The 12819-nt window shown below is 36.0% G+C and overlaps 1 protein-coding gene across 1 annotated transcript in view; it reads right to left on the bottom strand.

Moving 5' to 3' along the window:
- The window catches only part of ATAD2 (ATPase family AAA domain containing 2), a 69234-nt gene that overhangs the window by 41344 nt on the left and 15071 nt on the right, over window positions 1–12819 (bottom strand). Inside the window, exons 3-9 of the mRNA XM_081817139.1 lie at window positions 9760–9809; window positions 8280–8445; window positions 7674–7776; window positions 7249–7336; window positions 6246–6404; window positions 5476–5621; window positions 5290–5310 (exon numbers count right to left, since the gene is read on the bottom strand). Of these exons, the coding sequence (XP_081673265.1) occupies window positions 5290–5310; window positions 5476–5621; window positions 6246–6404; window positions 7249–7336; window positions 7674–7776; window positions 8280–8445; window positions 9760–9809 (733 nt within the window). The remainder of the gene's footprint in view (window positions 1–5289; window positions 5311–5475; window positions 5622–6245; window positions 6405–7248; window positions 7337–7673; window positions 7777–8279; window positions 8446–9759; window positions 9810–12819) is intronic.

Below are 12819 nucleotides of genomic sequence, written 5' to 3' on the forward strand. Positions count from 1 at the left end.
TTTTTTTTTTAAAGATTTTATTTATTTATTTGAGACAGAGAGAATGAGATACAGAGAGCATGAGAGGGAGGAGGGTCAGAGGGAGAAGCAGACTCCCTGCCGAGCAGGGAGCCCGATGCGGGACTCGATCCCGGGACTCCAGGATCATGACCTGAGCCGAAGGCAGTCGCTTAACCAACTGAGCCACCCAGGCGCCCTTCTTAGTCTTGATATAAATCAGTTTTCCTCAAAGAGAAAGGTGGGAAAAAGAGGGTTTTAGACTCTTTGGGACTGTAATTTCAGAAAGTATTTTCAATATTATACTATATATAATTTCACATCTGGAAGGGAATCATCTTTTGAAATCTCAACCTTAAAAGGAGAACACGAGAGTTTTTATGTAAACCAGAAAGGATCAAGAAGTTCAAATACAAGGAAACCAGTGAGAAATAAGATGGCCTTTTCTCTACAGTATATCATCAACTATAAATTCACAACTGCCACTTAACAGCTGTGTAAATGTGGATGAGTTACCTAAACCATATAAGCCTTAATTTTCTCACTTACAAAAAAGGGATAAGAATATAATCAAATTCTTAGGCTAGCTGGTAGTATTAAATAAGATGCCAAGTGCTACAAATATTGAAAAAAGTTTTAAATCACTTCTACCTTTGCATTGTTGCAAAAGACCCACAGGAAAGACAAAGAATCTAGCTGGGAAAGCCTTTAATTGTTCTATTGCCTCAGGGTTTAGAGCTTTTCCTGAATTAGAGTGCAATCATAGTAAGTAGGTATTTCCAAAAATATAAAAGGTTCACAATCTATTATCTGCATAATGTAGGTCCAGAATCTTGTACATGGAAAACAAGTTTCTCCACTATTCACATAGCAGGATCTGACATGTCATAAAGGCAATTCAGTCTCTATTTGTCCCACTTACAATGATTATTCTTATGTTCTGCTATAGAACACATCTGACTAGGTGTTACTGGCTCAGACACTCCTAGAGATGTTAATGTTGCACATTACCTTTGTGACTCCCCCCTGCCCTCCAACCTGAATTCTGAAACACAAATGGCCCCAAGAGTTTTGGCTAGGGGTTACAGAAACACAGACATAAATGAGAAAGTGATCCTCCACTGTCCACCTCTCAAACATGCCCAAGACCATTTTTGTGATCAGCCTGAAACTAAAACTATCTAGCACAAGTCTGCAATTTTATATGAAAGACGAATTTAATATTCCCATTAATATTACAAAAAGACTAACTTGTAAGCACATAATTCATATAACTGTGTGAATTCAGTATATATTCACATAATTAAGACCAACTTCACAATTAATAAAAAGGACTAACGATTATTAAGTGCTTCTTATACCAGTTAGTAGACATATTATCTCATTTAATCTTAAACTTTGGACAAGTACATATGGCATGCTCATTTAGAGTTGAGGCCAATGTGGCTGGCTCACAGTTTAGACAACTTGCTCAAAACGAACGAATGAGACGATGATGGTGTCTGAATTCAAACCGTTGTCTTTCTATTCCAAAAATCCACATTCTATATATACTGATTTCCAGTTGTTGATTTCACAAACCAAAAGAGTTAAAGTATAGTTAAAATAACAAAAACATACAGCAATCAATGAGCCAGATAGTATCTTAAATGCTTTACATGCATTAACTCATCTAATTCTCTCAATACTGTGAGAGAGATAATATTGTTCTCCTCATTCTATGGGTCCAAAAACTGACACAAGAGACGGTAAGTAACTTGCTATAAAGGTCACTAATAAATGGAACAACTGGGCTTGCAATCTGGGCAGTCATAGTCATGGGCCCAGGTTCTTCATAACTATACTGTAGAAAGGCCATTATTTCAGTTTTAAAAAGATTCTAAACACACATTCACTTATTTTTTTTTCCACTTTGCTTTTTAAAAACATCTGAACTTCTGGCATGGATAAACACTGGGTCAGCGCTGTGAGTCTAACCAGTGTCTAGAGCTGCCAGTCCCAGCACCTTGACAACAGGTAAGGAATACTCTGGAATACTATTATGTTACCTTCGCGTTCAAAGGGACTAGGCTTGTTCCAGAAACTGCAGACTGAAGCTAAAGAATAAACCTTAGATGAGTAGAGGTTAGCAATCATAAGAAAGAAAATCCTGCTTAGAGGCAGCATTCCTGAAGCTCGGCTATAAGTATGCCAAAGACCCTTGGAAGGTCCTCCTCTGTGGGTGCAAGGTTTCTGGACCACTTGCCATGGATACTAAGAGCAATGTTCAAACGATTCTTTGGATGTGTGCTTTGTTTCCATGCCTAAGTAAGTGAAGTAGGACATGAACTATAAACAAGCTGGTCTCTTCAATAAAAAGTAAAAAGGCTGAGCAAAATTACCATGAAGGTTGTTAAAGGGGGAAGAGATGTTTACACAGCCTTGGCAAGAGTGTTACAAAAAAAGGGGGGGGCTTAAAGGGCTACATTCAAAAGGTCAGATAATAATAAGTGTTAGTTAAGATGTGGAGAAATTGGAACTCTCATACATTCCTTGTGCGAATGTAAAATAAAGCAGCCATTCTGGAAAATAATCTGATAATTCCTTGAAACAGTAAATATAGTTAGCATTTGATCTAGCAATTCCACTTCTAGGTACATACTTAAGAGAAGTGAAAACATAAGTCCACACAAAAAGTTGTTCACAAATGTTCATGATAGTATTCACAGTAGCCAAAAAGTAGAAACAACCCAAATGTTTATCAACTGATAAATGGATAAACTAAATATGGTATATTTATACAGTGGAATCTTATTTGGTATTAAAAAAAAGAAGTACTGTACATGCTAAATGTGGATGAACCTTGAAAATGTTGTACCAAGTGAAAGAAGCCACTCACAAAAGAGTGCACATAAACGGAATACCCAGAATAGGCAAATCTTGAGAGACAGAAAATATATTACTGGTTGCTTAGGGTTGGGGGTGGGGGCTGGAGGGATTGGAGATAACTAAAGAATACAGGGTTTCTTTCTGAGACAAGAAAAATGTTCTAAAATTGTGGTGAGAGCTGCACAACTGTGAAAATACTAAAAGTCCTTGAATTGTACACTTTAAATGGGTGACCTATATGGTATGTGAATTATATCTCAATAAAACTGTTACCAAAAAGCAAAAATCTTTACAAAGCTATCAAAACCAAAACCAAAATCATTAAGTCAAATAATGTTGACTCAGGGTACAATTTAAATCTCTTAGTTCATACTTTAATTTAAATGTGTCAGGATGGATAAACAAACATAAAGCAGATCAGACCTATAAATATAGAGAACTGCTGGTTGCGAGACAGGGGGTTCTGAGGGGGTGTGGGCAAAATGGGTGACCAGGAGTGGGAGATATAGGCTTCCAATAATGGAATGATGAAATTACAGGAGTTAAAGGCACAGCATAGGGAATACTGTCAATAGTATTTTAATAGCATTGTTACAGTGACAGATGACAGCTCCACTTGTAGTGACCACTGCATAACATACAGTTGCTGAATCACTATGTTGTATAACTGAAACTCATGTAACACGTGTGTCAACTACAGTCAAATAATAAATAAATAAAATACACAAATAAAAAATATAAAATAAATGTGTCAGAATCTTCCACTAGTCAATGCGATCCAAGGGCAGGAATCCTGACTTAGTCATTTTTATATGCATAGTGCTTAACACATGGTAGTACTCAAACATTTGTTAAATAATTGTAGTGGGAAAAAAAAATCCCGTACCCAAAGAGCTATGAGACACTTTCCATAAAGGGTAGACTCTGTAAACCAGATATGGGAACTTGAGCACCAAACAGGCAAAAAAACCCAAAAAAAATCCTACCTGTTGCAAGATAACATAGCAGGTGGTGATTATAGAGGCAGTCAGTCATTAAGTAAGTTACTTTCAGAAACATATATCCATTAAAAGAAAGAAAAGAAACTAAATCTCAAAGTAAGTGCCAGCCTTTCACTTCTGTTGGATCTAATAGAGGTTTGTCCTTTGAGTCAGGCAACCAAGACAGCTGCCCTGGGCCTTATGCTTGGTGGGATTCCAGGGAACATTATGCCTTATCCTGATTTTCTGAAGATCATTAGATTTCACCACCAAAATACTGGTCTTTAACAATATTTTTAGGGGCCTATGAAAAGTAATGAGAGTGTGGCCTCCTTTCAGTGCAACTTATCTTGGGCAGCCCTGACAGGTTACCCTCCTGGTCCTCCATCCTTCTGGGCTCTGATTGTATGAAAAGGGATGACGAAACAGGAAATCTAGAATGTACACTTTTGATTTTTGACACTCTGATAATGAAATTAAAAGAGCCAGGGACACAAGTAGTATTTCATATTTTTCCTAGAAGAGAAGAATTTGTTAGCACCTATGAAAGTGTTGCTTTCTGTGATTAGATAGTTTGCTTCTATGAGGAGACTTTCAAGAACTGTGTGAATAGTTGAAGTCTTGAAGGATTTGTCTCACCTCTGAGAAAATTAGTATTAGGAAAAAGTACCATTTCCATATCAATGTGCTTTTTTTTTTTTTTGCCTTCTTTAGTCTTCACCAACAAACTCTCTCATTCATGAATTACTATAATGTTACTATTACCCAAAAAGTTCTAGTGAATCAGAAAACCTTTTATTACTTGGGAGAATGAGAAAATAACAAGAATTACCTCTTTGGACTTAATTATGACATACAACCAACAAATGTTAGGATGTGGAAGGGGAAAAAATCTACAAGTAATTTGAATGGTCAAAGAAAAAATGCTTCCTACTATATGAAAGAAATGAATTTTTAAAAAGTGGAATTAAAACCTGGAAAAAAGGGGCGCCTGGGTGGCTCAGTTGGTTAAGCGACTGCCTTCGGCTCAGGTCATGATCCCAGGGTCCTGGGATCGAGTCCCACATCGGGCTCCCTGCTCTGCGGGAAGCCTGCTTCTCCCTCTCCCACTCCCCCTGCTTGTGTTCCCTCTCTCGCTGTGTCTCTCTCTGTCAAATAAATAAAAAAAATTAAAAAAAAAAAAAACCTGGAAAAAAAACAGATCTAGAAAAGGATGGTATCATGAAAAGTCTAGAAAGTTATGTAACCTAGAATGTTTGTCATAGTGAGAAAATATGTCTGTGATACTATGCGAAGACAAGACTACACCTATACTCAAACAATGTGAAGTTTAAATGAAACAGCCTATGTAAGATGCTTAACACCAAGCCAGGAATACAGTAAACACTGAAGCAAAGGTAGCCTCTATTATTAAAGTGTGGAACAATGGAATAAACTACCTTACCATGGTAGTTATTAACAATTCCTATTAATGGAAGCAAAAGCAAAAACCAGTCAGTGGTAGTAAGGGTAAGAGCATTATAGGAATAGAGCTAACTCTCCCAAATATATGGTTCTAGAATTCTATTTGGATACACCCAATCCTAAGACTCTAGAATCCTACCCTAACATAGCCATAATTATGTTGTCATAAATCAATCACTACTTCAGAACCAAACCTGTTCATTCGTTTACAGTAAGGACTTCTTGGTCCAGCAGAAGATAATCTGTATCTTGGTCTTGCAGGAGAAGCTGGGCCACTATAAAATATGTTGGGCTTTCTCTGGTGACGAGGTTCTAAAAAGAAGAATTATAAGTATGTAATATATAAATACGTATGAAAATAATTTTGCTCTTCATCTAAATACTCAAAAAGGTGCTGCCTTCCGTGAAAATACTAGTACATACCTACTATAGACTGTTTTACTGTTCACATTTTAAATCTTTTATATCTGCAGGGTTGCTTTTGAAAATATGTATAGCACAGACACCAACCAACCAAAACATACACTGGCCATAAACAACCATTACGATTATACTGATGCATAACAGCTGGTTATCAGCCCTGCATATATATGCTCATAAGTACTGAGGTATAACTTTAACATAAATCAAAAAAGGTCCTATTTACACAAAGTGGCAAAATAACCTAAGTAGAAAGCTGTAAAATCTAAATAAATAAATAAATCTAAAATAATTAAACACAGACATGAAATTTCAAAATGGCCCATTTGCTTTGGTCAAGGCTAATATCTAACTTTCTTGAAGAAATGATTTCTTGCACATTTAGCATAGTTTATGAAAGACAACAGCCATGAGTATTCTGTAAAATGAAAACATGAAAAATAAGAGAGAAAAGGCAGTAAAGATAAAGGTAATATAATTACAGCTTCTCCTGGAAAAAATATATATAGCACTTACTTTCCAGTGGAGCCTGGTAGTACACAGTAGCTTTTCTCTGTCTAAGATAATATCGTTTCTGATTATCTTCTTCCCCATCCTCTTCATCTTCATCATCTTCATCTTCATCATCTTCACCATCATCTTCATCTTCTTGGTCCTCACCCTCTTCAGATGATTCTACAGTTGAGAAACATTTACTTTCAAGATAGTCACTAAAATGTTAATGATTTTTAACACAGTGGAATTCAGGGAGAAAGAGACCCTCCTCTAAAAATTTATTTACTTCTAGATTGTTCATAGAAATGATCTGTAATTCTTTTGCAGCCTATAAATGAAGATTTTTACAAATGAAGTAAATTGTAGAATTAAAAATAACTAGGGGAAGGAAAAAGGAAGCAGGGAAAGAAGTTTAAAGGCTATTGTCAGTAGTACCAAACTAAAGGTTATGGTATTGCTGCTAATTTTATTAATATAAGTGACTATACTTAAGTTTCTAATTTAATTTAACATGTTGACAAATTAGAGTATCTCCTCACTTAGCTTTTGCCTTTCATATTTAAGTTTTAAATTCCATCCAGCCCTTCTGGCTGTCACTGAATTACATGGAGCGTTAACTCAAATAATCTGCTTGTGAAATTGTGAAACACCCTCACCAAATATTTAAAATGCATTTCAGAAAACCGGTTTTCACTCAAGAGAAGTTCTAATAAATTATAGCAGCAATTTCTAAACAGAAGAGCTAAACTTAATTTTTATCACCTTTTAACAGAGACGTGTTGTCTGCAGATACACTATACAAGCAAACCGGGTTTATTTGCTTTAGATTTGTTGATTTCAAGTATTTTCCCAAATAAGACATACTATTCTTTTAAGCTCTTCCCTGTCCTCACTTTTCAATTATGACCAATCCTTTGATCTCTCACAAACTACCATAAATGTCACAACTTCTGAATAAAAAAGCTATCTCCTACTAAATAAAAAGTGCTGAAATTCAAACCCAGGAGTAGAACAAAAGACTAACCCACACTGCCTTCTTGATTGTCAGTTGTTTCCTCATCCGTTCTTTGAATACCTTTTTGTTTTCCTCTCGTGTACATATTAAGATTCCCCTAAAAATGTTTAAACAAAAGCCATTAACATTGAGTATATTAAAAAAATTCAGTAGGATCTTCCTATCCTGCTTAAAATGCAGGTATTTACAGCTATAAACTCTTAAACTATAGCAGTAACTAGACTGATCAAACAAATGCTGGACAGTTTAAAAATGTTGAAAATGATGAATAATTTAACCAAAAAATGGATAGGTACCATAGAAAAAAGGTTATACTGGAGATCATTAAATTATCCCCTAAATGGAAGGAGATATATGTACATATTCTTTTTTATTGAAGTGTAGTTGACACACAATGTTACACTAGTTTCAGGGCTGAGGAAGGATATATTTACTTCTTCTGTTTCATTGAACACTCCCAAGTCTTCAAGTTCCCTCATTCGCTGTCTACGCATCTTCTTCATGTCATCCATTTTCTGAAGTACAGCTTCGGCAGTGCTTTAAGAAAATTGACATAATATAAGCTAAAATTGTAAAAGAGTAGCACATTATTAAAAACTTTATTTTTTTTTCCACTGTATTTTTTGAGTGCTGGGATTTTAAATATCTCTATACAAGGCGTTGATTCACTTGTGCAACAATATTCTAAAATTTCTTTCCAAGAATTTACTTTTTTAAGATTTTATTTATTTATTTGACAGAGAGAAAGAGAGAGCAAAGCAGGGGGAGTGGCAGGCAGAAGGAGAGGCTCAAACCCAGGACCACAGGATCATGACCTGAGCCGAAGGAAGACGCTTAACTGACTGAGCCACCCAGGTGCCCCTCTTTCCAAGAATTTAAATACATATATAGGACCATTACAAAGCCCTCTAATAATCATTCTCTTTTATGCTTTACACAGCTTAACATATTAAATATTTAAGCTAGTTGAAATTTATGATCCTTCCCCAACAAAAAATTTTGCCAGCTAAATCATCTTGATCTAAATAATTTTTACTTACTTTGTTATAAGTTTGTCAAACAGCACAGACTGGTTCACACTACTATAGCGACTTCTAATCCTGCAACTGCGGCGAACTTCAACGTCACCATTCTCTTCATGCAAGTGTTCTTTAGTTTGAACAATGTTTCTAGTCCTCAATGACCGAGTAACTGGAATCACTTTGTCTTCAAGATGTGTACATAAAAATGGAACGATTTTAAATAACGGCATTTATAAAACAATTCTAAAATGAACAAATGAATAGCTATACTTTCATAGAACAAAATCACAGTATCTTGAACTTACCGTTCTTAAAAATAATAGAAAACAAAAATAAAGTTACAACATACACTTACCATATGACCTAGGCATTCTGCTTTCCAGAGGAAAGGAAAGATATGTAATACAAAAATTTGTATACAAACGTTCAAATGTGATAGCCCCAAACTGGAAACAACCCAAATGTCCACCAAAAGAGGAATAAACAAATTATGGGAAACAACCTAAGTGTCCCTCAATGGATGAATGGATGAAGATGTAAAATATACATACACAACAGAATACCATTCAGCCATGAGAAAGAATATCCTGCCGTTTGCAATACATGGATGGACCTTGAGGGCATTATGCTAAGTGAAAGAAGTCTGAGAAAGACAAATATTGTGTAATATCATTTAAATGTGGAATCTAAAAAAAGCCAAACTCATAGAAACAGACTAGGATGTTAGTTACCAAGGACTGGCTGGTGAGGGAAAAGGAGAGCTGTTGGTCAGAATATAAATTTCCAGCTAGAAGACATATAAATTCTGAGGATTTAATGTACAGCATAGAGATTATAGTTAGTAATACTGTATTACACACTTCAAAGTTGCTAAGAGAGTGGATCTTAAATGTTCTCACCACGAAAAAGAAATGGAAATTATGTGACATGATGCTGGTGTTAGCTAAAGCTATGATAATCATTTTGCAATATATAAATGTACCAAATCAACATTTATTGTACACTTTAAACATGCACAATGTTATATGTCAATTATATCAACAGAACTGGGCGGGGGACAAACTGTGGTATATCCATATAATGGAATACTTGGCAAGAAAATGAAACAATGTGGATGATACTGAAAGTAATTATGCTGAGAGAAAGAAAGTCAGACAAAAAGAATGCAACTGCATAATTTCATTTACATAAAACTCTAAAAAATGAAAACTAAATTATAGTGATAGAAAGCAGATTGGTGATTGCTCAGGAATCTTGGTGTGTGGAAGGCCTGGAGAGGAGTAGGGGGAGTGATTATAAAGAGGTCTGAGGGAGTTTCTGGCAGTGATAGTTATCTTCACTATCTTATTGCGGTGGTAGCTTCACGGCATACACTTAAAACAAACCAAACAAATTGTACACTTTAAATATGTACAGTTTATTTTATGTACCTCAATACATCTGTAAACAAAATATGAATTACATGTTTTCAATCTGAAATGCCTTTAACATTACTTACCTTCTTTGCACTCTTCTTTTTTCTTATCAGCCTGCTGTCTGGCCAACTGCCTATATGAAAAAATATATTATTCAAAATAATTGACATAATTTTAAATCCTATATTTCATAATACTACAAAGTAGGGTAAAAAGGTGTATCAGCTTAGAGAGTAAATACTCATAGGTACCTAAAAGCCTAAAAAACACTGAAAAATAAAAAGCTTTAGAATATCTATGCTTATGTCAGTTATGGCTAAACAAAGTCTGAGAACCCTGTTGTGAAATGCAATGATATATGTATTAACTCTTAAACAGAATTAATCAAATCAAAGTATGTTACTTAAAACAAGAAATTATATCCTTAGCCTAAGTATTTAGGTATAATTGAACTGTAATTATTGAGCATAAACAAGACAGTGTGTTTTATACCACAGGGATATAGTGATCCCACATCCTTGAGATATTTATAACTATAAACAGAACTAATGTCCCTTAGCAATATGTTAATTTCCTTCTAAAAACATTTGTTGGCTACAATCTCTATATGACATGCATTATCATTCACATGCAGAAACAGTCCCATTTGTGAATCAGATATTTCACTTAAAAACTGGCAGGCAGTACTGAAATTGGAAAGAATACTTTCCAAGGTTTTAAAAAAACAAGTACCCTCCCCCCATCTTTTTTCAAAAGCCACTGAGCAAACAAAACAGTATGTCTCATTAACTTATTTTTAGGGACTCAATTTTCCATACTTGGATAGCTACATCTATTAATCAACCTATGTGTCAAGCTATTTCCAAGTGGGCTGGTTATACACATGGGATTTCAAATGTGACACTTTAAAATAAAATGGAACCATCTTATCCAGAAGAGTCAAATCATGTATTCTCACAATGTAAGTCATCATTAATTCATTATCTCTTTTGTTAAGAACCAAGAACAAAATAAAAACATTTGAGCAATCTATCCACGGGTCAAGGCCTAGTTTGTTCATAGGCTTATAGACATTCCTCATAAAGGATCCCCTCCCTCCATACCATGTAGGTCTATACTTCTATAAACAAGGCCCCTATTAAATGCTAGGGACATAATGATTAAAACAATGTTTGTTCTTTCTTTCTCTCTCTCTGCCCTTCCTTCTTTTTCTCTCTTTCCTTCTTGCCTGTAGGGGAATGGGAACACCTTTCCCCTTACAGGGGTTGATAAACTTTTCCTTAAACGGGTGGGTAGCAAACACTTAGGCTTGTGAGTCATACAGTCTCTGGTCACACACAGCTTTAACACTGAAGCAGGGAAACAGCCATAGGCAGAACGATGGGTATGGCTGTGCTCCAGGGAAACTATTTACAAAAACAGGTGCCTGGACTTTTGTCAACCTCTGCAAATCTGATAAAAGCTATGGATCTTTTCTACCTAGAAAACTGCATACAGGGCGCCTGGGTGGCTCAGACGGTTAAGTGTCTGCCTTGGGCTCAGGTCATGATCCCAGGATCCTGGGATCGAGTCCCGCATCGGGCTCCCTGCTCCTTGGGAGCCTGCTTCTCCCTCTGCTTCTCTCTCTCTCTCATGAATAAATAAAATCTTAAAAAAAAAAAAAAAGAAAACTGCATACACACATACAAGTTTATATGTTATTTCAGAGGTTTCATGAGCTCCCTGAAAACTATGATTACTGGACCCTAGTTAGGAACTCCAGAACCAAAGAAATATAGATCCTGCCCTCAGGTACAGTTACTCAGATCTTTCCGTATTATTCTAACAGTTTTGGTCTCCTGGTCTTTGAGCCTCAGATAGAAAACAAAACGGATGGAGGGACACAGAAAGGAAGTAAGTAGAGATTACTATAGTCAGGCAAACTAGCAACAGCGAAAAGGGTCACCCTGATAAGTAGCAGGAAACTACGTCAAGCAAAATTCAACAATACTGAGGGCTAGTTTATCTAAGTCTTATACAAACAGATCCTAATGTCATCACTATGTAAAATAAGTCTTTGTAATAATGATCTGAATACACAGATTATTTTTTAAGATAGAAGTTCTTCTCCACAGAAGACATATAAATGGCCAATAAGCACACGAAAAGATATTCTATGCTATTAACCATCAAGGAAATGTAAATCAGAACCACAAGGGATACTCTTACACCCATTAAATGGCTAAAACCAAAAAGACTATGACAAGTGTTGATGAGGACGTGGAGAAATAGGAACCCTCATGAGCTGCTAATGGGAATGTAAAATGGTACAGCTGCCTTAGCCAACTATTCAGCAGTTCCTCAATGTTAAAAGTTACCATCTGACCCAGCAATTCATTCCTAGGTATATACCCCCAAACAATCAAAACCCTATGTCCACACAAAATTTGAACACCAATGTTCACAATATCATTCAAAATAGCCACAAAGTAGAAACAATCCAAATGTCCATCAACTAATGAGGGGATAAACAAAACATGATATATTTATGCAATGGATTCTTATTCAGCAAAAAAAGAACGAAGTGCTGATAGGTACTACAATAAAATGAACCTTCAAAACATCACACTGAGTGAAAGAAGCCAGATACAAAAGGCCATAAATGTGATTCCATTTATATAAAATGTCCAGAATAGCCAAATCCATAGAGACAGAAAGTAGATTAGTGGTTTCCAAGGGGCCAGTGGGGAGGGAGGAGGAGGTGGGAGATAATATAACAGGGTTTCTTTCTGGGGTGATGAAAATGTTCTGAAATTGGATAGTAGTGATGGGAGCACAATACTGTGAATATTCTAAAACCATTGTTCACCACTGTGAACTATTCTAAAATTGTGAATCTTATGGTATGTGAATTATATCTCCATAAAGTTATTTAAAAACAACTGGGTGGGGGCGCCTGGGTGGCTCAGTCGGTTAAGCGTCTGCCTTCAGCTCAGGTCATGATCCCAGGGTCCTGGGATCGAGCCCCGCATCGGGCTCCATGTTCTGCGGGAGGCCTGCTTCTCCCTCTCCCACTCCCCCTGCTTGTGTTCCCTCTCTCGCTGTCTCTCTCTGTCAATTAATTAAATAAATAAATATTAAGAAATAAATAAATAAATAAAAAC

This window comes from Leptonychotes weddellii, chromosome 4, assembly GCF_054177405.1.
Source record: "Leptonychotes weddellii isolate Sample4059 chromosome 4, ASM5417740v2, whole genome shotgun sequence".
Lineage (NCBI taxonomy): Eukaryota > Metazoa > Chordata > Mammalia > Carnivora > Phocidae > Leptonychotes > Leptonychotes weddellii.